This window comes from Camelus ferus, chromosome 20, assembly GCF_009834535.1.
Source record: "Camelus ferus isolate YT-003-E chromosome 20, BCGSAC_Cfer_1.0, whole genome shotgun sequence".
In the NCBI taxonomy this organism is placed as follows: Eukaryota; Metazoa; Chordata; class Mammalia; order Artiodactyla; family Camelidae; genus Camelus; species Camelus ferus.
In genome coordinates, this window is record NC_045715.1 from 31,808,653 (window position 1) to 31,834,283 (window position 25,631).

Genomic DNA, 25,631 nt, shown 5'->3' on the forward strand with positions numbered 1-25,631 from the left:
TCCCTCAGTTCTAGAATGTGAACTCTGAGAACAGAGACTACATCTGCCCTGCTCTCTGCTGTGGACGTGGTGCTTGGCACCGCAGGTGCTCAGTAAGGATGTCCCAAAGTCAATGAAGGGATAAACTAAGCTTGCACTAGGAATCCACCAGCCCACTTAATTCAATGGGTATCTGTTTGTATAGCAGACTTTTCTCTCTCCGATTGCTAAGTTTATTTTGTTGAACTATAAGCCTATATACGTTAGACGTATCTATCAGTGTGTTATGAATCACTCCAGCAAAATGGAGCAAAGTGACAATGAGGGCCCAGACCAGGTGCCTGACTTCATAGACAAAGGCAGTCAGAACCCAACAACTGTCGCTTCAAATGACAGAGCTTTCTCAGAATTCTGGAAATTCTAGAACAAGACGATTTTAGAGCTACATGTTCCCCATTAATTTCTCTTCACTCACTACTTTCTATCCAGTGCTTCACTTTTACAGAAATTTCTCAACTTCTCAAGAAGTCAGTCAAGCCCGTTATCAAAGGTCTTGAAAGAAAATTCAGGCTTATGATGAACCAAGGTACAAGTAACCTGATGATCACCTTCTTTTCTGGGAAACATCTTATTCTAAGGTGTCAGGGAAGGAATAGAGTTTTACTTCCAGCCAACACTCCCAGGGGTCCCTCACCAGCCCTTTCCTTGATGCTTTATGCCGAGAGCCTCAGAGGAGGCGGTGAAGTGGATTCGTCTGTCCGCACACCTCCCTGGGGAAAGGAACACATATTCCTCGCCGCTTTGCAAAGCACACAAACACAGTATAGAGGAAGTGAGGAAACAGAGTTCTGCTCGTAGGAAATTCCCTGGGGTGCTGGGCAAGCCCTTTCACATCTTAGCAAGGATTTCTGGACTTCTCAACTGTCAAAAGAGTGGCTGACCCAGATTAACATCCCCCTCAACTCTGCTGGTCCTTCATCCTCAGTGGCTCCAACGGTCTGGCAAAGACTGTGGTGTCAGCCTTGAGAACCAAGGGCCCAGGTCGGTGCAGAGGGCATCAGCTCGCTGGCCACAGCAGCAACTGCTGCACAGACGTCTGGGGAGGGTAGAGACGGCTCAGGGCCCGAGGGGGATGAGTAATGCAACAGCTGGAGACCACCAAGTCCGGGGTTCCCTGACCAGCTTCTGCAGAGCTCCCAGAACTCCCTCCGCCAGGAAATCAGCCGGTGCTGGCAGCTCACCAGTGCCCCCTGGTGGCCAGAAGGCCATCTCCTTCTTAGGAACCAGACCAACCAACACTTAATGCCCTGCAACTCAGAGCTCCATTGGCCCAAGATTGAGTCCTGAACCTTCCGGGGATTGCCAACACTTTTAAGGCATACATTTCCCAGCTCCTACTTACAGACCAATCTCCCAGCTCAGCATTCTTACTGAGGTCAAAGGTAATTTGCGGAAGACTGATTAGTTAACACAAATCCCTCCCAAACCAGAACTCCTGTGTCCTTCAAAGGCGGCCAGCATCCTTTTATGAGCATCACACTCATCTCCCCGCTTCTTCCTCTCACAGCCACCCCAAGAAGCACTGGCCTGAATGAGAACTTGACCTTTTCGGTTTTGGAGATAGAAACTTCTACTAGAGGTTCCGCGGGATGATGGAGAAGAGAGTGTTCTTTGCTCCCTGGTTTTGTCTGACTTTTTAAAAACCAGCCTCCCTGTCATTCAGGGTCGAGCAGCCGCGAGTTTATCTGGGCGGCAGCGGGGAGCTCCCGGACGGGTGGAGCGAGTGAGCGGAGCGGAGCGGAGCGGAGGAGGTACGGCTTTGTTCTTAGGATTCTGATCTACGGCAGCTAGGCAGCTACTCAGAATTGGGCTTCTTCCAGAAGCAACACTCCAGACGAAGGTGAGTGCGTGTTTGCTTGTTTTGGGTTAGTGAGAGGCCCAGAGATAAGAAAACTCCCGGTGCTCCTGGGTCCCCCGGTCTGATTCCTTTTTAGCACCGAATTCTTAAGGTTGCTTCCCGGGGAAAAGGGTTTGGGAGAACTGGGTTCGAATTCCATCACCCTCCCTGCAAAGGCCCCAGCGCTGTTCGGAGGGCTGCGGGGTCGGTGAGCCCAGCTCCGGCCCGGAGGCGGTGCGGTGCGGTTCCAGTCCCCCAACCTGCTTAATCGCCCCCCCCCATCCTCCATCCTCTCATCCCCCAACTTCCCAGCTCCCCAGCCCCTCTAGCCCCTCCAGTCCCCTAGCTCCCCCAGCCCGGGGCCGCCCCCGGACTTCCGCCCGCCCCGGGGTCCCTCCTCACCTGGGCGCCGCGGTGAGCTGCTCGTGTGAACCCAGACCCCGCGCGCCAACCCCGCCGGCTGTTTGCTCGCTGCCGGCACCGCGGGCTCTGCCGGCCGGGTCACTGGGTCACCATGGCCGCGGGGCAGCGAGCGGCGGGCGGGGGTGCTGCGCGACCGTTTCGCTCTCCTTCCGGCCGGAGCAAGCTGGTAGCCCCGACCTTGACCTCCCAGGGCGCCGCTGGAGGACCGACGGGGCGGAGCCACGGCCACCCCCTCCCACTAGCGGAGGCGCCGCGACCCGAGAGAGCTCTGCGCACACAGCGCCCTCCCCGGGCCCGGAGTCCGCACCCTGGGCGTGCGGGTTAACTTAACCCGCCCCAGGACGGACCCAGAGGTGCGGAGGGCGGGGGCTGTAGCTCCAGCTCCTGTACTCAGACCCGATTCTGATCAGATGTGACCCGTTTCATTCACCCCCGCCCCCACCGTATCAAGCAAACCTTGCTTGTTTCACTAAATCCTCGTTTACTCGGCTTCCTCCTGTAATCTGCAATGCCCTAAGCATTCCACTTTCCGATGTTTTGGACTGGACACCAACTCAGGAATCATGTGGACGTTGCTCCGGGTTGGCAGCCCACCACCGGGTTAGTTTCATTTCTCGGGGGACATACAATGAACGGCAATCTGGAAGAATTTTATGACTTGGGGGAAATGATGCAAAAAGGGGCCATCTGGTGGTCCAGTTGAACCTAGTTGTTTGGGGTTGAACTGAAATTCCTTCCTTCATTTTCCGATCCTTTCTCCTCAATCCACTTTCTAATAAAAAATATTTATTTTTAAATAGTGATTTTTAAATTTTTTTTTGCGCTCTTTGGCAAGGTTGACAGGACTGTAGGTAGAATTTATTTTATTTTTATTCTGAGGACTGTATCCAAAAAAGGCAAGGATTGTAGCTCTTTTCTCATACTTATTAGTGGCATTACTTTGGGCAGGTTCTTTATCCTTTCAGCTTCTTGGTTTCCTCATTGGTAAAAAGGAGACAAGGTACATTAATCAGAGGCAACTTGTGAGAATGAAATGCAAATGTGTGTGAAATGCTTAGGACAGAGCCTGACACCTGGAAAGCACTCACGGTGTTATTGAATATTATTATCTTTAAAGACGCAGTGACTTATTTAAACCTAACAAGAGATGAAAATTTAAATAAAACTATCTCAGCCGAATGACAGCTCCCTGTACTTCCTGGGCTAACTTCCTATGAAACAAACTGCCTTAGAATATTAATCTAAGAGGGTACATGCTACCCTACCCCAAAGGTCTCTAAGGACCTCCTCCCTCTGATCTTAAGACCAGATGAAGATTCAGGAGACTCAGCATCACACCTGAAAAGGTGATGGGCTTTGAAAGCAGGTCTTAAAGGCAAGTTTGAAATATTTTCTTGCTTTTTTTCAATGCAAGATCTATGCCTTCTCCCATTGTCATCAGATCACATTCTCTGAGGATGTCAGAGTGGTTGGAAGTTAGCTGGATAGTGTCCTGAGAAGGTGCCCAGTGTACAGATGCCAGATTTAGCAAGTGAAACGGAGGGCACATAATTAAATTTGAGTTTCAGATAAACCACAACAAGATTTTAGTATAAGTAGCTGCCATGCAATATTTGGAACCTATGGGCACTAAAACATTATGTGTTGTTTCTTTGAAATTCAAATTAACTGGGCATCCTGCAATTTTATCTGGCAACCCTAGTCCGGTGACATTAATAAAGAATGGGCCTCACAGAACAAAAGGACAGCAAGTTGACATAGACAGATTATAAGGTGGTTCTGATGTGGGTTTTGTTTTTGTTTAATATGGGGAAGAAAAAAATAATGTACTTGTGTTTATAAGTTGATTCTTTGTTGAGCTCTTATCTCTTAATCCTCACTCTCATTTCCTGTCAGCATAAGAGTGCATATTTCCTGTTTCACAAGAGCAAAAATGATGACTCTCTCCTCAATCAAGATATTGGAATAAATAGTACTAGTGTGCTCAATAGCGCTTTCAGACAGTGTTTATCAAGGGCAAAGTAAATGTCAGGCACCATTTCAAGGATGACTAAGACACGTCCTGGAGGCTAAGGAAATAACAACAGAGAGAGGGGGCCCATGTAGGTAAGTACAGGATGGTGGGGTTTCCGAGAAATGAGTTATTAAGTCTCTTTAGAAAGAGTGGAAGTGAAAGGCATCCTCACTGCACAGGATCCAAGGAAAAGCGGCTCTGCTGCCGATGAGCGGAGGAGGGAAGCCCCAGGGTGACAGCTGTGCCTTGCCCTGGAAATCAACCATCCTGATGGAAGTAATTAAACTGGAGACAACTGTGGGATTCAGTGTAACTGAAAGTGTGATTGGGAACTTGGGAACCCTTGAGGCCCTTAGAGGGTAATCAAATGCAAAGGAAAACAGTAAAAGATTACATTCCTTAAATTTAAAATGAAAAGATGTAAAGTTAAAACTAAGAACTCTGAGGAGGAAAACGCCCAGGAAAGGCAAGATGCGAGTGTGACGTGACCCAAAATGGCTTGAGTTTTCAGCTACTGGGTACTATGCAAGAAACAGACTCCGTCAATCTTGCAGTCCCCAAACAGACTTCTCGGAATGGCCCAGAGAAGAATGTATGAGCGTCAGAGCACCCCACCAGACTCTGGGGAGCAATATCCATGTAGTCTAATAGCACAAACACGCTTATGGATTTTTCAACCTTTAGAATCACCTTACAAACAAGCCAAGGAAGAATTAACTATGATTATACAAGAGAATATAAATATGACTAATTTTTTAAATGCAGAATCATGGGTAAGGAGGTGGAAGCGAGGAGTGGGTGGAGACAAGGTTGGATTACTGAGGGTCTCATTTTAGAAAGTCAAGAGGTACTGCCTGTAGTTTGTAGGACAGGAAATAAAGGTCTGGATGCATAGCTACTTTGCAGAGGAGAGATGTGGTGGAGGGTTAGGGAGGAGAAAAGATAGGATCAGGGTGCAATGAGCTAGATGCTCACTCTCCTAGTAGAAATCAGACAGTGCCTAAGGTGATACACTGAGAAATAATAATACAGTGTATTATTTTCAAAACATGGAGATCACCAGCCTTAAAAAAGCAAAGAGTGATTATCTTCGGGGAATTGGACTGGGGTCGGGATGGGCTGATGTCAGAGACTCTAGCTTTTCTCTTTTAGTCCTACACTACTATTTAACTATCTGGAATATGCACATGGTTACATTGATGAAACATTTAAAACGTTTTAAGAATAGGAATCTGTGAAAAGGAAGGCTTCCCCAAGACAGGGGCTTTCAAGAATGAGCAGGAGTCCATCTAGAAGGAAGAGGGAGGCCTGCTACAGAATGTGGGGATGCATAAGCCAAGGCACGGGAGCCCAAAAGTGAAGGATATCCCTTGGAGGTGTCCAGTCCTCCACTGTGACCAGAGCCCCGGGTGCAGAGATAGGCTGAAGCAGCAGGAAAGGCGAAAAGGTGAGCTGGAGCTACTGAAGGGGTCTTCTGAGTAACGCAGTGGAGTTTGGACTGTAAGCTCCTTGAGGACAGGCGCCGTGTCATTTTTATTCCCCTGCATCCAGTACAGAGCCCAGCCCACAGCAGTTGTCCAATAGATGTTTTCCGAATGAATGAAAAATATCATGGTTGGGCAATGGAGAACCATCAGTGTTTTAAGCAGAGCAGTAGCATTTTTGGAAGACAATTTGGTACTGAAAAAAGATGAACTGATGTTGGAGAAACCAAAAGCAGGGGAAGAATTAGGAGGCTATTAGGCAAAAGATGATATAAAACAGGATAGTGACAGGGAATTGAGACTGGAAGATCTACTTGAGAGATAATGAACAAGGCAGAAATGGATGCAAGGGATAAAGAAGAGGAATGAGTCCAAATCGGCCCTGAGATTTCTAGCTGGCGAAACCAGGTCGATGATGGAGCCATCAATGGAGAAAGGAAATCAGGGGAAAGGAACAGGTTGTAGAACACAATTCTCTGTATATTGAGTTTGGAAGACCTGAGGATGATGTTTTTAAAGTCTGTGTCTTGAACTATTAATGGCTTATGACATCTGCTTGGTGAGTTGACACAAATATTTGATCCAGCATCATCACAAGGATACTAGGGCTTGGAGAAAAGGAGCCAAAAGAGAAAGCAAGAGGGAAGCACCTAAAGTCTCCCTCCCTCCTTCCCTTCCTCCCTCTATGCTGTGCCAGGTGCTTTATAAATGATTTCAGCTGCTCATCTCTCATATCCCAACGAGAAGGATGTTAAAACTTCGTTTGATTGGCTCAGCAAAGCTAAGGGCCTTGCCTGAGATCCCACAGTGGGCTCTGAATGGGAGGGGCGCACATGGTCTCCATGACTCCACGGCGGTTACCAAACAGCTGACCTCCTTCACAGTGTCCTGGAAATTGTTTTCAATTTTTATGTTTTTAGATCAAATGCTCTTCCAAAAGAACACGCCTAGAACCCTCTTGGGACTGCAGAAGCGGACTGGAATTGCTGAACATTTTCAGTGCGAGCAGAGGGCAGTCTCCAAGCCTGGTTGGTCACCACCTAGTGAGGCTGACCTCGATTGGAGGCTTTTAATGAAGAAGGAGGGGTCGGTTTCCATGGTGTGAACACAACAAGACAGGCAGCTAGCCCCAAGGGCTGCAGCTTTCAAACAAGACAGTAAGTATTTTTACATTACCTCTATCTTCCAATGTTTACTGCCGTTATTATAAACCATTCATATTTATTAAAACTTACATTTACTGGCTACTTTTTTTACATTGAGACACCTGTAATGAGAAAGATGGAAATTCAAGTGCACTTAAGTAAATGTATGAGGATTCTTGTGTAGGAAATTTTGCTAAATTTTTGTAGTTAGTGGTCGGCTGATGAATTGTGTTTTCAACAATTTTTTTTAATAAAAGAAAGCTTCTAATTAATAGTATCACTTATTTTAAAACAGCTTTATTGGGATGTAATTCACACACCATAAAATTCTTCTCTTTTAAAGTACACGGTTCCGTGCTTTTTAATATATTTGAAGTTGTGAAAGCGTCACCCTCCATTACCTAATTTTAGAACATTTCATCACCCCAAAAAGAAATTTTATGCTCCTGAGCAATCCTTTCCCCCTCCCCCACCTCATCCCAGTCCTAGGCCACCAATAATCTGTGTTCTATCTCTATAAATTTGCCTCTTCTGGACATTTCACGTACATGGAATCATACACTATGTGGTCTTTTGTGAGTGGCTTCTTTCACTTAGCATGTTTTCAAGGTTCATAGATGTTGTAGCATGTATCACTGCATCATCTTTTTTTTTATTGTCAAATACTATCCCAGTGTATGAATACCCCACGTTTTGTTTACGCGTTCATCCATTAATGGACATTTGGATTGGTTCCACTTTTTGGCTATTATGAATGATGCTGCTATAAATATGTGTGTACACGTTTTTGTGTGGACATATGTTTTCAGTTCTTTTAGGCTTACACTAGGAGTGAAGTTACTGGTCGTATGATAACTCCATGTTTAACCTTTTGAAGAGTTACCGAATTGCTTTCCAAACTGGCCTGCACCATTTTACATTCCCACCACAGTGCATGAGGATCCCAGTTCCTCCACATCCTCATACTTGTTACTGTTTATCTCTCTCTTTTTTTTTTTTTTTTGTCTTTTTAATGATAGCCATCCTAGTGGTTGTGAAGGGGTGTCTCACTGTGGTTTTGATTTGCATTTCCCTATTGACTAACGATGCTGAGCATCTTTTCGTGTGCTTACTGACTTTGTACACTTTAGAAAAAAACTTCTGTTTATATCCTTTGACTATTTTTAATTGAGTTCTTTTTTTTCATTGTTGAGTTGTAGGAGTTCTTTATCCATTCTGGATGCAAGTCCCTTATCAGATATATGATTTCCAAATATTGTCACCAATTCTGTAGTTGCTTTTACAGTTTCTCAAAGTATCGTTTACAGAACAAAATTTTTAATTTTGGTGAAATGCAATTTATGTAATTGTTTGGTTATTGCTTGAGCTTTTGTTGTCATACTTACGAATCATTGCCTAACCCACTGTGTGGAAGATTTACTCCCATGTTTTCTTCTTAAAGGTTTAGTTTTAGGTCTTATATTGAGGTCTGTGATCTATGTTAAGTTCTGTAGATGGCACGACGTAGAGAACCAACTTCCTTTTTTTGTAGGTGTCCATCCAATTATGTCAGTACCATTTGAAAAGACTATTCATCCCCCACTGAATTTTCCCGGCACCTTTGAAAGCAATTGACCGTAAATGTGAGGGTTGATTTCTGGATTCTCAATTCTAGTCTATTGCTCTATGTGTCTAACTCTGTGCCACACAGTGTACTTTGTACCACACTGTCTCGATTACTGTAGCTTTGTGGAAAGTTTAGAAACCAGGAAGTGTGAGCTCTCCTCCTTTGTTTGTCTTGTTCCAGATTGTTTTGGCTATTCTGAGCCCCTTGCATTTCCATATTAGATCTTAGAATCAGTTTATCAATTTCTCAGCAAATACTCTGGCTCCCCATTGAAAACTTCTCCTTGAATTGCAACTTTCTCATGAGAAGTTGCGGAATTTCCTTGATATGATTTCAAGTGTGAAACAGATGGGGTTGATTTATGCATAAACCTGCTTAAAGGCTTGTGTGAGACACTGCTTCTGAAAATGGTGTGACTTTTTGTGACACCTGCAGGTCAGAATCCTTCTAGAGCTTCTATTTACCATCTCGTTTTGTCAATGACCAAATGCTCCAGTGTAACATTTTTCTACTCAAACAAGCAAGAGATGAAACACATCCTGTGCCCTGAAAATGTCTCCAGCTAAGGCTTCTGGGCACAAAGTGTTCTTACCCACCACCCACAACCCTTCCTCCCCCAGGATGGCCCACCCCTGCTAAACAGGGCAGGAGTTTCTCTTTTGTTACAGAATAGTCTTGATTTTGCCTTTTGTACTACAAACCCTACAAAATTTCCTATCCGGTCCTTTACAGGAAGAGTTTGTGGACCCTTGGTCTGAGCATTAAAGTTGGAGCTACTTCCACTTTTCAGAATGTGCCTCCCTGCCATAGATGTGCTGTGTCTGAGTTGGGATCCTCTACCATCGCTGGTCCCCAAGATGACTCTTACACTATCAGACCCATTGTCTGCACAGTGAATAAAACCAGTGACCTTTTACTATTATAATGAAAACAGTTTTGACTTCATGGATCCCCTAAAAGGGTTCCAGGGATCCCTACATGTCTATAGACTACAGTTTGAGAACTGTTGGTTCGTCTTACATGTTGTAAACAATTTTTAGCTATTTTGTTTGTGTCTTTACATCTTGTCCATCTCCTGAATTGGTGTAGCAACAATCTTTAATTTCCATGGGGTCCCTGTTCTGTATCCAGTGTAAACCTACCACAAGACCCTGGCTAATTATATCCATTCCATGGGTGAGAAAGATTAGGCAAAGAATTACACAACTAACTCAGCATCACATTGCTAGCACTTTGGAGCAAGGGTGGGAAGTAGTACTGAGAAGTGGTTTGAAGCCAAATAGCAAATGTCAGCCCATAAGTTTAGCCTCTAGTCCTACAAGCAGGAAGGAGCCACTGATAGTTTTGGTGGGGGGTAGGGGATCAGCAGGCACGAACCGCAGTAGCTAAGATCCAAATATACACTCTGTAGACCACACTTGTGAAGCCACCCTGGATACAAATGGCTGAGGTAAGAAGAAAGTCAATGATAAGGAATCCTATGGAATCACTCACTAAGAGTAAAGAATTGTAGAGAATTTCCTAAGTGGCCTGTTTTCCCCACAGTTTTTTTTTTTTTTTTTTTCCGGTCATGGAATTGACCAAAATGTCGGACATGACAAAACTCCACCAAGCGGTGGCTGCAGGGGACTACAGCTCAGTGAAGAAGATTTTGAAGAAAGGTCTCTGTGACCCAAACTACAAGGACATGGACTGGAATGACCGGACCCCACTTCACTGGGCGGCGATCCGAGGTGAGTGGGCAGTGCCTTGGGGGATCCATCCCTTCCGGTCCACCATTCATGAGGTTACCAGTTGGTAGTCGGTGTCGGGGAGTAGAAAGAACATTTCTTGGGAGTGCAGTGAATGAATGAGCGCCATTTCAATCCTGGCACCACCACTTACTAGTTGTGGCACCTTAGCCGAGTTACTTAACATCTCCACGCCTTAGTTTATCCATCCGTGTAATGACAGCAATAATGCTGCCTTAGAATCTTGTGAGGATTCAGTAGGATAATGGGGTCTACACCACCTTGTACATAGAGGCTCTCAATTAATAATTATCAGCCCTTTGCTTTCTTGACCTATAGCAGGAATGGAGCATGCTTTCTGTGGGAGGACAGGAACTTTGTCCCGTTCATGGCTGGGTGCGTGCCAAACATGGCTCACCTATAGAATTAGAGGAGGATTGTGGCAAAAACTCAGCCAGTGGGCTTGTCAAGACCTGCAGACCTAGAACACCACTGAAGGATGTTAAGTAAGAAAGTGTTATAGTCAACTATGCCTGCTAAAATTTTGTTTTGACTCCCATATGGAGAATGGGTTGGCAGGATGCAAGGTGGCTGCAGAAAAATCAGTTGGGAGAATTTTGCAGAAATTTAAGTACAAAGCACCCATCAGTGAACATTTACTATGCGCTGGGCACTGTGCTGTGTACTTTATTATTTTTTATGCATTTTTAAAATTATTTATTTATTTATTATTTTAATGGAGGTACTGGGGATTGAACCTAGGACCTCTTACATGCTAGGCATGCGCTCTACCACTGAGCAATTTCCCTCCCCTCCGGGGCTGTGTACTTTGTGCCTGTGATTTCATTTGCCCTCCACAAGAACTCAGCGGGGTAAGTGGTAACATCCTTAATTTACAAGTGAGGAAACTGGGCCCAGACATTTGTTTCTCATCCGGGATGCCATGGTTAGCAAGTGGTATTTATTGTCAGGTGTAAACCCACATCTATCTGACAAGAAAACCTGGGTTCTTAATCTGTGCTAGCTTTCATGTAAGTGGGACTTAAAGTATTTTTATCACGATAGAACTGACATGTAACATTATGTCAGTTTCAGGTGTACAACACAGTGATTCTACATTTGTGTGTATTGTGAAATACTCATCACAATAAATACAGTGATCATGAGTCTACTGGTCTAGCTACCACACATAGTTACAATTTTTGTTTCCTTGTGGTATCTTTTAAGATCTACTCTCTTAGCAACTTTCAAATATGCAATACAGCATTAGTCACTCAGCTGTAGGCCACATTCCCATGACATTTATTTTATAACTGGAGGGCCCCTTCCCCGCCTCCACAACCACCAATCTGTTCTCTGTATCTATGAGCTTGTTTTTGGTTTTTGCTTTTATGTTTAGATTCTGCATGTAGTGAGATCGTGTGGTATTTGCCTTTGTCTGTCTGCCTGACTTCACTTAGGATAACACCCTCAAGGTCCATCCATGTTGCAAAATACTTGGTTTTGAAATCAGCATGGAGATGGCCAAAAGCAACGTGAGCGGAGCTGCAGGCGGGTGTAGAGTGATTTGGGAAAGAAAGCAAGATTCATAGGCGGGGCCTGCGAGAATGGACAGGGGAGGGGCATGTCCTGGAAGGAGCAGAGGGAATCCTTGGAGGGCTCAGGCCCAGCATGGGGGCAACCGGAGTAAGGATGTGGCACTGAGTCTCTGGTAAAGAGAGGAAGAAGGGAGGAGAGGATGATGCTAGGAGACCGGAGGGGCCTCATAGGCCAATGTCTTCCCCCCTTCTGGGCAACTGAGGCTTGCTTTGGCTTCCCGCAGAGACGTTTTCATCTTAACCTCCTGTTTTTTCTTACATCTAAGGACACATGGAGGTTCTGCAGCTCCTGATAGAACACGGAGCCAGACCCTGCCTGGTAACTGATGTGGGCTGGACCCCAGCTCATTTTGCAGCTGAGTCAGGCCATCTGAACGTGCTCAAAACTCTCCACGCGTTGCACGCTGCCATTGACGCCCCCGACTTCTTTGGAGACACACCAAAGAGGATCGCACAGATCTACGGGCAGAAAGCCTGTGTGGCGTTCCTGGAGAAGTGAGTTTCACTTATTTCCAGCTACAAAGGGCAGAGAAACGGGAGCTCGGGTCTTTGCAGGGAATGTGATTTACATCTCACAAAGGAGCCTGCTTGTCCAAAGCACAGAGCATCCTGTTATCATCTTTAATTTCCTCTGGCAGGAGCACAGAGTGCTTCATTCTGTTACCACCTTTATCTCTTCTGTCTGAAGCACAGAGTACACTGCAGTCAGTGACTGTGGCAGGTGAATCTTTGTAGAACTGGATGGTGAGCAAAATGCTCTCTTGCAACACCATAATACACTGCTTCTTCCACTCTCTTTCTTAAATGTCCATGTCTTTGTCCTTCTATAGCATACAACCCAGAATTCCCAGCTTTGTTTTGGTCTCTGTCTTCTCCACTCCTGTGCTTGGTCTGCTAGGGGAAAGCCCACAAACAGGCAGTTGGGTACCACCAGAAGTTCTAAGGTCTCTATCTTCCCTCTGCACATGCTGGCCATCTCTTCCCACCCTTCTCCCTTGTTGACAATTTCCAGTTCTCATCACACCTCAGCCTGTTGCTCAGAGGGTATGCTTTCTGCTTCATGGAGAACATTGAAGCCACAGGTATACATTTTCAAACTCTTACACCTACGTATCATATCTACATCTACATCTGTTCCTTCTTGCCTTCCTACCCATCCTTCCGTGGGAAGTGTTATCCCTCCATACAGACCCTTCATTCAGTCCTCTGCGTCCCCTGCAAGATCATCATTCCCGTGTTCTTTGTTGGCATCTTCCATGCTCTCTTCTGTATCTTTCTTTTTTTTTTCTATTCCTTCCCTTCACTTGTTCAATAGATCTTATGTTCAAATAGAACATAAGAACATGTTCAAATAGATCTTATTAAACAGACACACAAACAGCTAGAGACCTTTCTCATGTCTGCTATGTCTTTCTTCTTCCCTACGTTTCTAAGCTACTTGCAAGGTCATCTGTGTGATTGTCTCTACTTCCTCACCCATCATTGTGCTGAATCAGCTCTCATCCACAGAGAACCTTGCTGCTAAACTAATGGCCTCTTCTCAATTCACATTCTCCCCTTAATTAGGTATTTGCTAACTCTCCTCTGTTATTTTATCTGCTGCTACTCCCTTCAGGTTCTCCTCCCTAGCCAACCTTTTCTTCTCCTGATCTTTCTAAGCTCCTGTCCTCGCATGCCTTTTAGATGCTGGAATTCCTCGGGTGCTGTCTTTGGCTCTCCTCTGCTGACTTTCTGAGTAATCTCAGCTCCTCCGTAGGGACCAGTCGGTGGATGAATGTGATCCACAACCCCAGCATAATCGAAGTGGAGGAGGCGTGATTCCTCCAGATGGTGGGGAGTGCTATTTCCAGGAAAAGTGGGTGGGCGGGCAGTGCTGAGCAGACAAAAGCAACAAGGGTCACCACATCACATGTAAGTCATTTCCCCTTATCATCTCTTCTGAGGAACTTCCCTTGTGACAGTTACAGGGCTTAGAGGGAAGGAATCCTGGTTAAGGGGAAATTAATCTGGACCCTAAAAGATAGCTAAGACCTGGCTAATGGAAGAGGGAGGAAGATTCGTCACTTGGAGTGAAGGTGCCAAGCTGGAAATGTGTGTAGGTTGCGTGTGAATGTGAGGAGGTAGGGACAGTGGTGGGATGAGTGCCTGGCTGAGTAGAGCATTCAAGCTGGAGGGAAGCGGAGAATAAGGCTGGGTGTTTGGGTGACCCCAGTGAGCAGGGCAGGCAGATGCGTGTGAACTCATCAGAGAACTGGCAAGATGAAGCAGAGGGGTTGGCAAGATGCAACAGAGACTTTAGCCAAGTGAGTCCTGTAGTGGAAGAGGCGGCAGTGGTGCTGTGCAGGCAGAAGGGGAGGCCCTTAGACTCTAGGCAAGGAGATCACATAAGCAATGTCTTAGTGCTTCATGTTGCAAGTAGGTGGGGTCCTGGACTAGGATGAGGAAGAGAAAGGGATATAAAAGAATTTCAAAAGACACTTAGGCAGTGTTTGACAATTTTCTGAAAAGCCTGGGTATCCTAGCAGAACAACTCAACTCTCGATTCAGCCTCTCTTAAGTAGTAAATCTCTCATTCAGCCAATATTTTTAAGCCCTGGTAGATGCATGGCATTGAACTAGATACTAAAAAGGATTTAAAGATACATCAGATGCAGTGCTGGGCATTAAGAAGCTCCCTGGGACGAGAGATAACTTCTTTACATAAATAACGCTAGTATAAGATGGGGACAGGGGTCAGAAGAGCAGGGCAGAGGAGGGACAGTGTGGTCTAAGTTACTTCCAGCTTGCTGAGGGGACAGGAGCAGAAGGACAAGCAGGTTTGCTAGCCCCTGAATGACCTGGGCTTTCCATAATGCTTTGCACTTAAAATAATCTTTGCCCTGCCTGAATCACCATCTAGCCTCTCAGATTTCCTTTGTCCTCATATTGACACCAGTTCTATCTCTGAAGTGGCTTTCACCAGTGTCTCGAAGCAGGGTGCATACTCACATTTAGCCTCATAGGCGAACCAGTATACGTCCATGTGTATGATGATCAATTCACATATTTCTCCGTCTGTCACCTAGTCTATTATTCTGTATCTATCATCTACCTCTATATATATCATCTAACTATTCTTTTTTTTTATTTGGGGGGTAGGTAATTAAGTTTATTTATTTAATGGAAGTACTGGGGATTGAACCAAGGACCTCATGCGTGCTAAGCACACGCTCTACCCCTGAGCTATACACTCCCCCCTCATCTAACTAGTCCTTACATAAATCCATCTGTACATACATGTATGATCACGAGTCATTTTTATTTTCTTCCTTATACACTTCTATACTTTAAACTTTTCTACAATGAACAGAGCTTTTCTAATTAGGAAAAAATCCAATTAAAAGAGAAATGAAGGAAAACAGCCTCCCGGTAATAATGCTGGATGCTCTCCAATACAAGCACTTTAAGAATTAGCAGTGCCTGCTTGGAGCTAAGCGCCTGTCTCCTATTCTGTGCACATCACACCAGGGCATGCCATTTCTCTCCACCTCAAAGTAGTTGCTTTAGCGCCCAGACCTCTTAAGTGTACAGAAATGCTTGAATTTGGTCTGATTTCTCCTTGACCGGACCACGGAGGTGCCAGGACTGTTTGCAGAGGGCGGAGGAGAGGCCCCTCCGCAGGCGGGGCAGGCCGTGCGGCCCCCAGGCTGAGAGCCCGGCCCCCGTCTCCTAGGGCGGAGCCCCAGTGCCGGGACCACCGCCGCGCCGCCAGCCAGAAGGGGCTGCGGCTGGATCAGCGGGACGAAGCCTGGGACGCCAAGAAGAGAGAGCTGGAGCTGTCTCTTCCTCCCTGGAATCGAAACACGAATATGAAAAAGAGTAAGAAAAGGCGAAGTCCCCCCAGGCTCAGCAATATCAAGGAGCGGAGAGTGTGAGAAGGCGGGCATCCCAGGGCCTGGAGCCGTGATTTCCAGCGCGAGAGGCTCCCCGCGACGGCTTCTACCAGCAGCGGGGGCTGCAAGTCCTGCCTGGGCGCTCCCTCCACCGGCTGTTTCCTCCTTGTCAGTACTTGCTGTGCACCAGAATGTCCAGAAAGGGACAAATGTCAGCTGTTTGCATTTTGTCATCAATGATTTGCACAGTCAGCATCCCCTGAGCTCCCATAGGCAATTCTCGAATTTCAGGGGCAGGGGCAGGGGGAGGGTATAGCTCAGTGGTGGAGCTCATGCTTAGCACACACAAGGTCCTGGGTTCAATCCCCAGTGCCTATGTTAAAAAAAAAAATCATAAATAAATAAACCTAATTACCTCCCCCCACAAAAAAATTAAAAATTAAAAAAAAAATTAGAATTTCAAGGGCAAAGAAAAATCTCCTAAGGAAACTTGATTATTTCAATAAAAAAAGTAACAAAATCTCAAAAATCTCCGTTATCAATCTATGAAAAAAAAATTTGTTGTCACATAGACCAAGCAAAGAGGTGAAGAGAGATATTTCCCAGTTTCCAGCTATTTTCCCTTGGAGTAGAAACCGACAGTCTCAGCAGGGCCATTTTTAACCAACGATCCCTTCTCCATGAGAGAAACAATCTGGACAACAGATCAGCTCAGTGAGGAAAAAAAAAAAAACCCCTTGAATTAATTTCATCCCACTTCATAATGAGAGAGAGCATAAAATAATGGAACATGTGATTACAGCTCTGCTTGAGCAACTGTGCAGCTTAGGAAATCTAAATACAGATTAGACATTTCCAATGAAAATATTGCATCCAAATTAAGATGTGCTATAAATGTAAAATGCATACCATATTTTGAAGACAGGACAAAAATGTAAAATAGATTATTAATAATAAATATTGATTACATGTTAAAGTGATAATCTTTTGAATATTGCATTAAATAGAATACATTACTAACATGAATTTTACCTTTCTCGGTTCACTTTTTAAACAATGTGGCTAGTAGAATGGTTAAAATTCCATAGGTGGCTTGCGGTGGCTTGCTTTTCCCTATCAGACAGCACTGCAATAGAAACCAGAAAACATTTACAGCCCCATTCTAGGTTTACTAATTGCTCTGCCTGAATCAATGTCTTTAGCCACTTAAGATCATCCTTATTACACATTTCTCACTGCTTACAGGCCATGCTTGGTTTGAATTTTCTGAAATGAATAAATGCCTGAGCATCTTACAGGAAAGTGGTGTAGCTGTGGAGGATTCCTCTTCTAGTGTTTCTCCATCCTGAGCATCTGTTCCCATTCTCTGTGCCCTGCAGTTCACAGGGGTGGTTCCTGCTTGCCATATTGGTCCACAATCAGAGGGAACAACTCCAGCTGGACCAGCGAAATTCTCCTAGGAGCAGGAAGGGGGAGGCCCTGGGCTGACGGTTCTGGAACATGAGGCTAAACTCAGGGGACACAGGGATCTCTGATTTCTGTCCTGAACAGCCCCTCACCCCACCCCAACCCACTCACACACATTGCCCTTGACCTCTGTGCAGAGTTTCCATCCTTTCTCTGAGTTCACACTACCCCACCACTAACCTCAGAGGCTTGTGGGCTGATGTGGGTGAGGCGGGAGAGAGAGGGAGGAGGGGAGGAAGGGAGGAGGGAGGAGGGAGGGGGGTGGGCTAAAAAGAGCGCAGGCTGCAACACTGAGCCTCCTACTGTGGGAAAAGAAACTTCCATAGTTTTCCCCTCCATCACATACATTTTAATCCTGTTCCTCACGAGTCCCCCTCACTGATGGACTTCTCCACCCCAACGGGCGAGCCCTGTCCTTCATTGGACCCTCATTCCCCTCACTGAGCACCCGTCTATTCACAGACCTCAGTCCCCTCAAGGAGCCCCCTCTTCACAATTTCCTGTCTACCATCAGCCCTGGCCACACCCTCAGAAAGGCCACATTCAGACATGTGACCCTGAGCTGGGCCCAGACAGGTTGGAGCTGTGGGTTCACACCTCCCATCTCAGCGGGGACCCTCCTGGGGTCCTTACCTTCTTCGGATCCTCAGAAGCAGGGTGGGCTTCACTGCCCCCTCCCCCTCATCATCATCTTTGGACCCTGAGTGGACCCCAGCCACTCTTCCTCTGGGGCAATTGGCCCTTCTGGGCACTGACCACCGGCTGCTGAACTGACCAAAGAGCAAGGAAATCTTGCCTGGAGGTCAGACCTGGAGGGTGGTCATCTGGTCTGGATCTGGTCTGGGCTCCCATTTTCAGAGGGACATTGATGACCAGGGGTTGTGGGCCAGGGGCTGGGATGGGAGGCACTGGGAAATGTTGGGGATGGGGCCGCCTCCCAGACCTGCTCCCTCAGCCCGGGTAGGACCCATTGCTAGAGGCAGGAGGGTATACAGGAGGGTCCGTTAACAGCCAGGACTCCCTGCCCTGAGGTGTCTAGATGGATGGGCACCTTTCTGGGGTACCCAAGATGCCCTCATTAAGAGTAGGCTGGACTCGGGGATTTCTGTGGCCCCCACTTCAACTTTCTTACCCCATCTGGATGATTAAAAAGAAATGAAAAAAAGTCTTCTCTTGGGAATTTGAAGAGGAGTCTTCATGAGAGGAGGGACCAGTTTTATGTGAGGGTGAACGAAGGCTGCTTACCATTGGCTGTGGGACCAAGAAGCCTGGAGGGATTTAAGGTGGGGTGCGGGGGATGACACGGTGGCACTGCAGACGGATTGGAGCAGGGGAATGGAGGCAGGAAGACCCACTAGGAAAGTGCTGGCATAGCCCGGGAAGAGGTGCCCCTGGGAGGCAGTGGTTAAAAGCCTGGATGCCCAGTCAGACAGATCCGTGAGGTGCTGGACCTTGGAAATAATGTACTGTCTTCCAAGGGTTGTCACCGTGAGAATGAAGTGACAGAGACATGCACAGCACTTCACACAGGGCCTGACACAAAGACTGTGCTCAGCCCATGCAAGCTACCAGGCCCACTGAGGCGCCCCTGTCTCTCCCTCTGCTCAGTAAAGATGTGCTGAGCATCTGCCTGGTGCTAAGTGCTGTGACTAAGGAGGAAGATATCATTCCTGCCCTCCGGCCATTTTTGTTGAGCAGGGTAAGTTCTTAACCTTTTCAGATCATGGACTCCTTTGGTTGTCTGGTGAAGGCCACAGACCTTGTCTCAAAATCATGTTTTAAAAGTATAAAATAAAATCCATGAAAGGTTCTTATTGAGCCTCATGTGCAGCAAAAGTGGAGAACCACCACTCTAGATGTCTGGTGTTGTGAGAGAAAGCCTTTTATTGATTCTTCAATGGGTTTTCAAATAGAATAATCCATTGAGCATTTACTGAGCACCTACTATGTGCTGGGCAGTAGAAATACAGCAGAGAATAAATCACAGTTCCTGCCCTCATGAACTAACAGGGAGGGGGGCAGGTAACAGGTAATAAGCAAATAAACTGAGAAATATATACTGTATCTGATGGTGATGGGTGCTGTGGGGAAAATAAAGCAGATTGTGTTAGTCATAGTTCTCCGCAGAAACAGAACCTACAGAAGATTCCCTCCCCCTCCCCCCACCAGCTGTCAGACATGAGAATCCTCTCCTACCTGGAGAAGGTCAGCCTTTTGTTCTATTCGGGCCTTCAACTGATTGGGTGAGGCCCACCCACATTATGGGGACAATCTGCTTTCCTCAGTCTAGGGACTTAAAATGTTCATTTCATCCAAAAACACCCTCACAGAAAGGCCCAGAATAATGTCTGACCAAACATCTCGGTACCCCTTGGCCCAGTGAAGTTGACACGTAAATTAAACCATCCTCTGGGTTAATGGACCAGGTTATCGCCTTTCCTGGGGTGCCATTTGATAAAGAGGGAATCAGGGACGGTCCCTCCAAGGAGAGGCCCTTGAACAGAGACCTCAGTGAAGGCAAAGCAAGAAGCTGTGGAGAAGCATCCTTCCAAGTGGCGAGAACGGCAAGTAGGAAACTTGGTGCCTGGGACGGGTTCAGAACCTGGAAGCTGCAGTGAGAAGCCACGGTGGTTGAAGCAGGAAGCCGGCGGGGGCGGGGGTGGGGCGGCGCAGGGAAGGAGCTGCGGTCACAGAGGTGGGCGGCGGGTTCGTGGGGACCTGGGGGGCCACGCAAGAATTGGGCATTTTGTTTTAAGGGTCACGGAAAACCGCTGCAGCCTTTGAACCGCATCTCTCCGGCTGCTGCGCGCGGAACAGGCCGTGGACCAGGAGGGTGGAAGCGGGGGCGCCGGGAACCGGCTCACTGCCGTAACCAGGCTAGAGATGATGGTGGCTTGGGCTGCGGTGGCCGCGGTGAAGGCCATGAAAAGCGGCCGGATTACGGACAGACTTTGGAGGGAGAGCAGAGGACCCGGCTGTAGGGTGAACAGACAAACCAACAGACGTTTTCATAGAAAACAGACAAATGCTCAGGACCAGCCCCCCATCACCGCTCTTCACAGACCTCCCTTGTGCTTGACCCCAACTCAGCTGTCACAGAGGGGAGCCTCTGCCGGGCGGCCCTGTCAGCTGACGCTTTTTCTGAATGGCTGTGGATGTGCACAGTCTTCTGGAAAGTTGCTCTTGCTTCATCCATCACTCCATGCTGCTGTCTCTTTGCCAGGGAAGCTGTCTCTGTGCGTGCAGCCTTCAGGGTATCTTGGTAGCTCAGCTTTGTTTGGAGAGCAGCTCTTTTTGGCTAGTTAAACATCACAGTCTGTGTTTTGTATTGCTTTGTCTTATTTTCCTAAAGAACTAAAATGTTTTTGGGGTATGATTTACATACATCAAATGCACAAAGCTTAAATAAGCAGTTTAATGTGTATACCTGTGAAATGTCCATCCTAAATAGGGTTAGAACATTCTTAGAGCCCAAGATGGTTCCCCCAGGCCCCTTTTCAGTCAATCCCTGTCCCCCCTAACCTCTGTTCTGACTTCTTTTTACCCTGAATTAGTTTGGCCTATTCCTGAACTTCATCTAAGAAAATCTTTAGTACTCATTGTTTAGTACTCACTGTCTGGCTTCTTTCATTCAACAAAACGTGCTTGAGATTCATCTATGTTATTGACTGTGTCAGTGGTTTGTTTCCTGGATGACTATAGCAATTTTTAAAAATTCACCATTTGGTGGACACTTGGGTTGCTTCCAGTTTGAAGTCATTATGATTAAAACGGCAATGAAGCATTATTCACAATAGCCACTTAGGAAACCACCTAAATATCCATTGACAGATGAATGGATAAAGAAAATGTAGTGTCTACACACAATGGAATATTATTTAGCCTTCAAAAGGAAGGCAATCCTCCAAGTGCAATAGCGTGGATGAAACTGGAGGACATTCTGCTATGTGAAACAAGCCAGTCACAGAAGGACAGATACTACATGATTCCACTTAGATGAGGTGTGTGAAACAGCCAAATTCATAGAAGCGGAAAGTGAAATTGTAGTTGCCAGGAGCTGGGAGGAAGGGGAAACTGGGAGTTGCTATTCAGTGGGAATTGTTTCATTTATGCCAGATGAAAAAGTTCTAGAGATCTGATGCACAACATCGCACCTGTTGTCAACAAGACTGTTTTGTGCACTTAAAATTTTGTCAAAAGTATAGACCTAATGTTAAAGGTTCTTACTACAACCCAACCCCCCACCCCAAACCTGCAATGAACATTGGGTACAATGAACATTGTTTTACACATATTTTTATTTCTTTTCTTTAAATTTTTACTTATTTATTTTATTTTTATTATTTTTGGCAGGGGGTAGTTAATTAGGCTTTATTATTTATTTTTAGAGGAGGTACTGGAGATTGAACCCAGGAACCTGTGCATGCTAAGCATGCGCTCTGCCACTAAGCTACACCCTCCGCCCTCATATTTTCATTTCTTTTTGATAAATACCTAGGAGTGGAATTACTTGGCCATAGGGTTGGTGTATGTTATCATAGTTTATCAGAGTTTTATTTTTAATTTAACTTTTATGGGTGGAAAGGCACACTCGCCTTCTCTAGATACGTCCACGTAAGGGCTTCCATCATCAAGCCTTAGAAGAAAAACAATGCGTGGTGGTGGTGCTGTGAAGAGGAGGTAGGAGGATTCTGATGATGCTTGTGCAGTACTTAACCATGTGTGGCTTTCTCTGTATTCATTTATTAAAGCCTTACAACAACGCTAAGAGGAAGGTATTATTACTCTCACTTTGCAGTTGAAGAAACTCAGCCTCAGAGATGTTAATGAATGCTCTCCAAGTCACTCAAACCCTCACTGAAGAAGCTCGTGTTCTTTCTACTAATTCTACAACCTCCTGTAAGAGGTCCTAGTGGATGTCATCTCTCGCATCTTTCTGTGATGCCCTAATTAGCCTTGAGGGTGGCTGCTTTGCCTTTGATGAGTCACTTTCTGTATCGGTTTTCCCCTTTTCCTATCAATTTGCCCCATCCCCTTCATCATCTCCTCTCTCCATCACCAAGCCCCGTTATAATTTACCTAAACCCCAGAAGTAGACAGCCTTGAATCAACATCTCTAAATGGTTAGAAGAGTCTTCCCTCAAAACTTCTTAGTTGTTATCTAAAATCTTTTGTTGTTTTTGTGAGGAATTGTGCCTCAAATCATTTTTATAACGAGAGTGTTTGACTCCATGGCCTAACATCCAGTTTGCTAGAAAGTGGACGCCCTCTTGTGGACCATATAATACCAAAGAGCGACAGTCAAGAAGTGTTAAAACAGTCTATAAACACAATAGCCCCACCAATGTACGGTGAATCCTTAGCTTTGAATTATAAAAGCAGTAATTTATTTTCTCACGATAATGGAGGTTGGAAAGTCTCAGATCAAGGAGCCAACAAATTTGGGTACTGATGAGAGCCCTCTTTCTGGCTTGTAGCTGGCTGCCTTCAGCTCACCTGGCCTTCCCTTGATGTTGGCACACACAGAGAGAAAGTAGGCTCCCTGGTGTCTCTTCTTGTAAGGATCAGGGCCCCGCCCCATGACCTCGTTTAACCTTGATGACTTCTCCAATACAGCCCTGTGGGTCAGGGCTTCAACATATGAATTTAATGGGGGAGCAGGGCACATTCAATCCCTAACATACACCAAAGGGCTTGAGTGAAGATTGAGTGATATAATGATGCTAAAAACTGGCTCTTTTCTGGTTGTAGCATACAGGTAACACCAGGAGACTTCTTTGCCCCTTAAGATACCTGTCACGTCTATCGTGTTCAGAGCCATTATTCTATTTAAAACGTCTACTGTAGGAAAAATATTTTTGCCACCCTTGCAAGATGCCTGATTTCTTGGATCATAGCCTCTAACAAAGAATAAGACTGGACAATGCTTTGTCCATGGTTAATACGTCCATAATAATACGTCCGATTATTTCTCACATTTGTGTTGCCTTCTGTAAGCTACCAAACCATAGCACAATCCGTTTCCCTCTTACAGAGTTAACTCCTGCATTCTTAGTGTCTTTGGCTAAAGGAGTTCAAACCACCTTCGCCTTCCTGTGACATACTTTCAGAAGGTGGGGCAGTTAGAGAGCTTTTGTAAGTGTATTCCTTTAAAAACATGAAACAACTCAGTACATACTGACTCAGCAATTCCACTTATTGGAATGTGTTCTAAGGCAATACCTGGAGGCACACATACGATTGCAAATGCAAGGATGTTGACTGCAGCATTGCCCGTGATAAGCAAAATCAGCTGAATCCACAGCACGGGCTTAACTACATCTAGTACATCTACTCAGTGGAATTATATGTAGCCATGGAAAAGCATATTCTTGAGGAGTATCTATGGATGTGGGAAAACATTTAGAAGCCAGTCTATAAACCTAATGTGACTAACATTTTTATGAAGAAAAATAAGCATGGGGGAAAATCTAGGACATACACCAGGATGTTAGCAGTAGTTATTTTGGACGGTGGGATTAAAGTTAGCATTTTCCTACTGTGTCTTTCAGCTTTTTGCATTGAATAACTATTAATTATGAATATAGGAAAACGTTAATAGACAGTATTCTTTAAAAAGCCGAGGCATCCGAGGACTGACAGTATTTCTGGTGGGGCTCTGAATTGGGGAAAATCTGTTGGGGGAGGACTGAGCACAAATGAACATTCTAGAGAAGGATAATTTAGGGGAAAAAAAAGGTGTCATTCCAACTCAATGACCCCTTGAGAGATGCGGTGGCCAACACTTATGTGAATAATAGTTTATATTATTATAACATATGCATATATAAATAATAAAAACTAGAAGGAAACAGACGATCTGTCAAGATTGGGATTCATAATTTTTTCTTTTTAATATATTTTTAATTTTTAACTGTTAAATGTTCTAGAATGGACATGTTTTCATGTTATAAATATTCTTTTTCCTGACCCAGTGAATGAAGAGGTTGAACTCTCAGGAAAAGTTCAGTTTAAAGGCCTGGAGGACAAGGAATATGCAATATTCTTCTTGTTTTCTCCTCAGCATCCAGCCTGGGGCCAAGAGAATTTTGGTAACTGGATTGGATGCCAGCGGGATGGTTAACATGTCAAGCGGGGTCTTCTGTGACACCCATGTTATTTCTTAGTGTGAATAGTGTAAAAATTGGTGATTTATTATACTGTGAAATAAAGAAGATGAAATAAAAACTGGTGGCATGAGGACTGTTTTCAGAATTGGGAACTGAACGTTTCTGCTTCTTCTGGAAAAGAAGTCAGCGATAAAGAGAGAAACCCCTGGCTGAGGATCAATCGCTCTTCTGCACACACAGCCAACCATCAGCTGCTTATGCTGTTCCGTGACCAGGCTCTGTGGATCCGCCCTCAGCACCTGTCTCTCCTCCAGCCAGGCGGGGGACATGGATTTGATAATTATGTAGGGATGTGTGGTCATGGACAAAAAGCTTCAGGAGATGTTGGCACCATCTGCTCAGCCTCTTGATGGTCCAAATCCAAAACAGATGGCTGGGTCTCCTCTGAAACATGTAAACCCAGGATTCTGAAGCCCTGTCACAGCCTCTGAGGCTGCCCTTCTTAGAAGAAGGTCAAAACCCCAAAATGATTTTGAGACAGGAGAGAAGGGGGCAGGGCACAGCCATTAAAAAAAAATGACAGAGCAATTAGCACCAAGGTGGTGGAAGATTCAACTCCCAGTAGACCTTGAGCTTAAATACCCGCTCCTTGGAACACAGTAGCTGCTAAATAGTACTCTCACAGGCATCTTGACAGCTCGGGGTCTAACCATAAAAGGTCAAGAAGTGGGTGATGGCCAAATTCCTGGCAATCCCAGCCCCTTCCCCAAAGTAGCTGAAATAATCCTCCCACTTGTTAGCATGTGAAGTTACCGAGAATATAAAAACGAACAACTCTGCATCCTGGGCGTGCTCTCTCTCTCTGTTTTTTTGCCTTTCTCTTGCCTTTTGAGATGGTCCACACTCTATATATCTCTCTGAATAAACCTACTTTTACTCAACTGTGGCTCGCTCTTGAATTCTTCCCAGCATGAAGCCGAGGACCCATGCTTGCTGAGGTGCATCCCAGGGACTCAGCTGAGACCTGGGGCACAGCCATCCTCTCCTGCCCCATTTTTCCTGTATCAGCATGAGACCTATCAAATTAAATTCCCTCCGAGAATCCAGAGAGAATAGTCCTCAGGGAAGGAACAGTAACAAGTTCCCTATTTACACAGCATTTGGTACACTCTAAAGTCTTTCTCCTGCACAGCTGAAATTCTCTTGACCTTTAGTAATAAAAGAGGCAGAACAGGTGAGGTCTCATTAGCCCCAGATTATAAAAGAATACACCAAAACATGAGATTCAGTGTTTTTTCCTTTTGGTG

General features: G+C 45.6%; 2 protein-coding genes across 6 annotated transcripts in view; one reads left to right on the forward strand and one right to left on the reverse strand.

Annotated features, from left to right (window-relative positions):
• PLA2G7 (phospholipase A2 group VII) overlaps positions 1-2,795 on the reverse strand; it is a 31,445-nt gene extending 28,650 nt beyond the window's left edge. The window contains exon 1 of one of the 2 annotated variants that reach the window (XM_032463203.1): positions 2,279-2,795. The gene's annotated coding sequence lies outside the window, so the exon portion shown is untranslated. The remainder of the gene's footprint in view (positions 1-2,278) is intronic. The other variant, XM_032463204.1, reaches the window with a different exon arrangement.
• On the forward strand, positions 937-24,442 carry ANKRD66 (ankyrin repeat domain 66). 4 transcript variants are annotated; one of them, XM_032463205.1, is made up of 6 exons: positions 937-1,421; positions 1,703-1,879; positions 6,718-6,954; positions 10,116-10,281; positions 12,143-12,371; positions 15,589-16,774. In XM_032463205.1, exons 4-6 carry the CDS (start codon positions 10,119-10,121, stop codon positions 15,788-15,790), a joined length of 594 nt encoding a protein of 197 aa, XP_032319096.1. In that variant the 5' UTR covers positions 937-1,421; positions 1,703-1,879; positions 6,718-6,954; positions 10,116-10,118; the 3' UTR covers positions 15,791-16,774. The 4 variants fall into 4 exon arrangements, with proteins under 4 accessions (XP_032319096.1, XP_032319099.1, XP_032319098.1 ...); XM_032463208.1 differs by lacking the exons at positions 937-1,421; positions 15,589-16,774 and adding exons at positions 18,824-18,914; positions 24,190-24,442 and having other exon boundaries at positions 1,563-1,879; XM_032463207.1 differs by lacking the exon at positions 937-1,421 and having other exon boundaries at positions 1,563-1,879; positions 10,123-10,281.
• Positions 24,443-25,631: the final 1,189 nt, after the last annotated feature.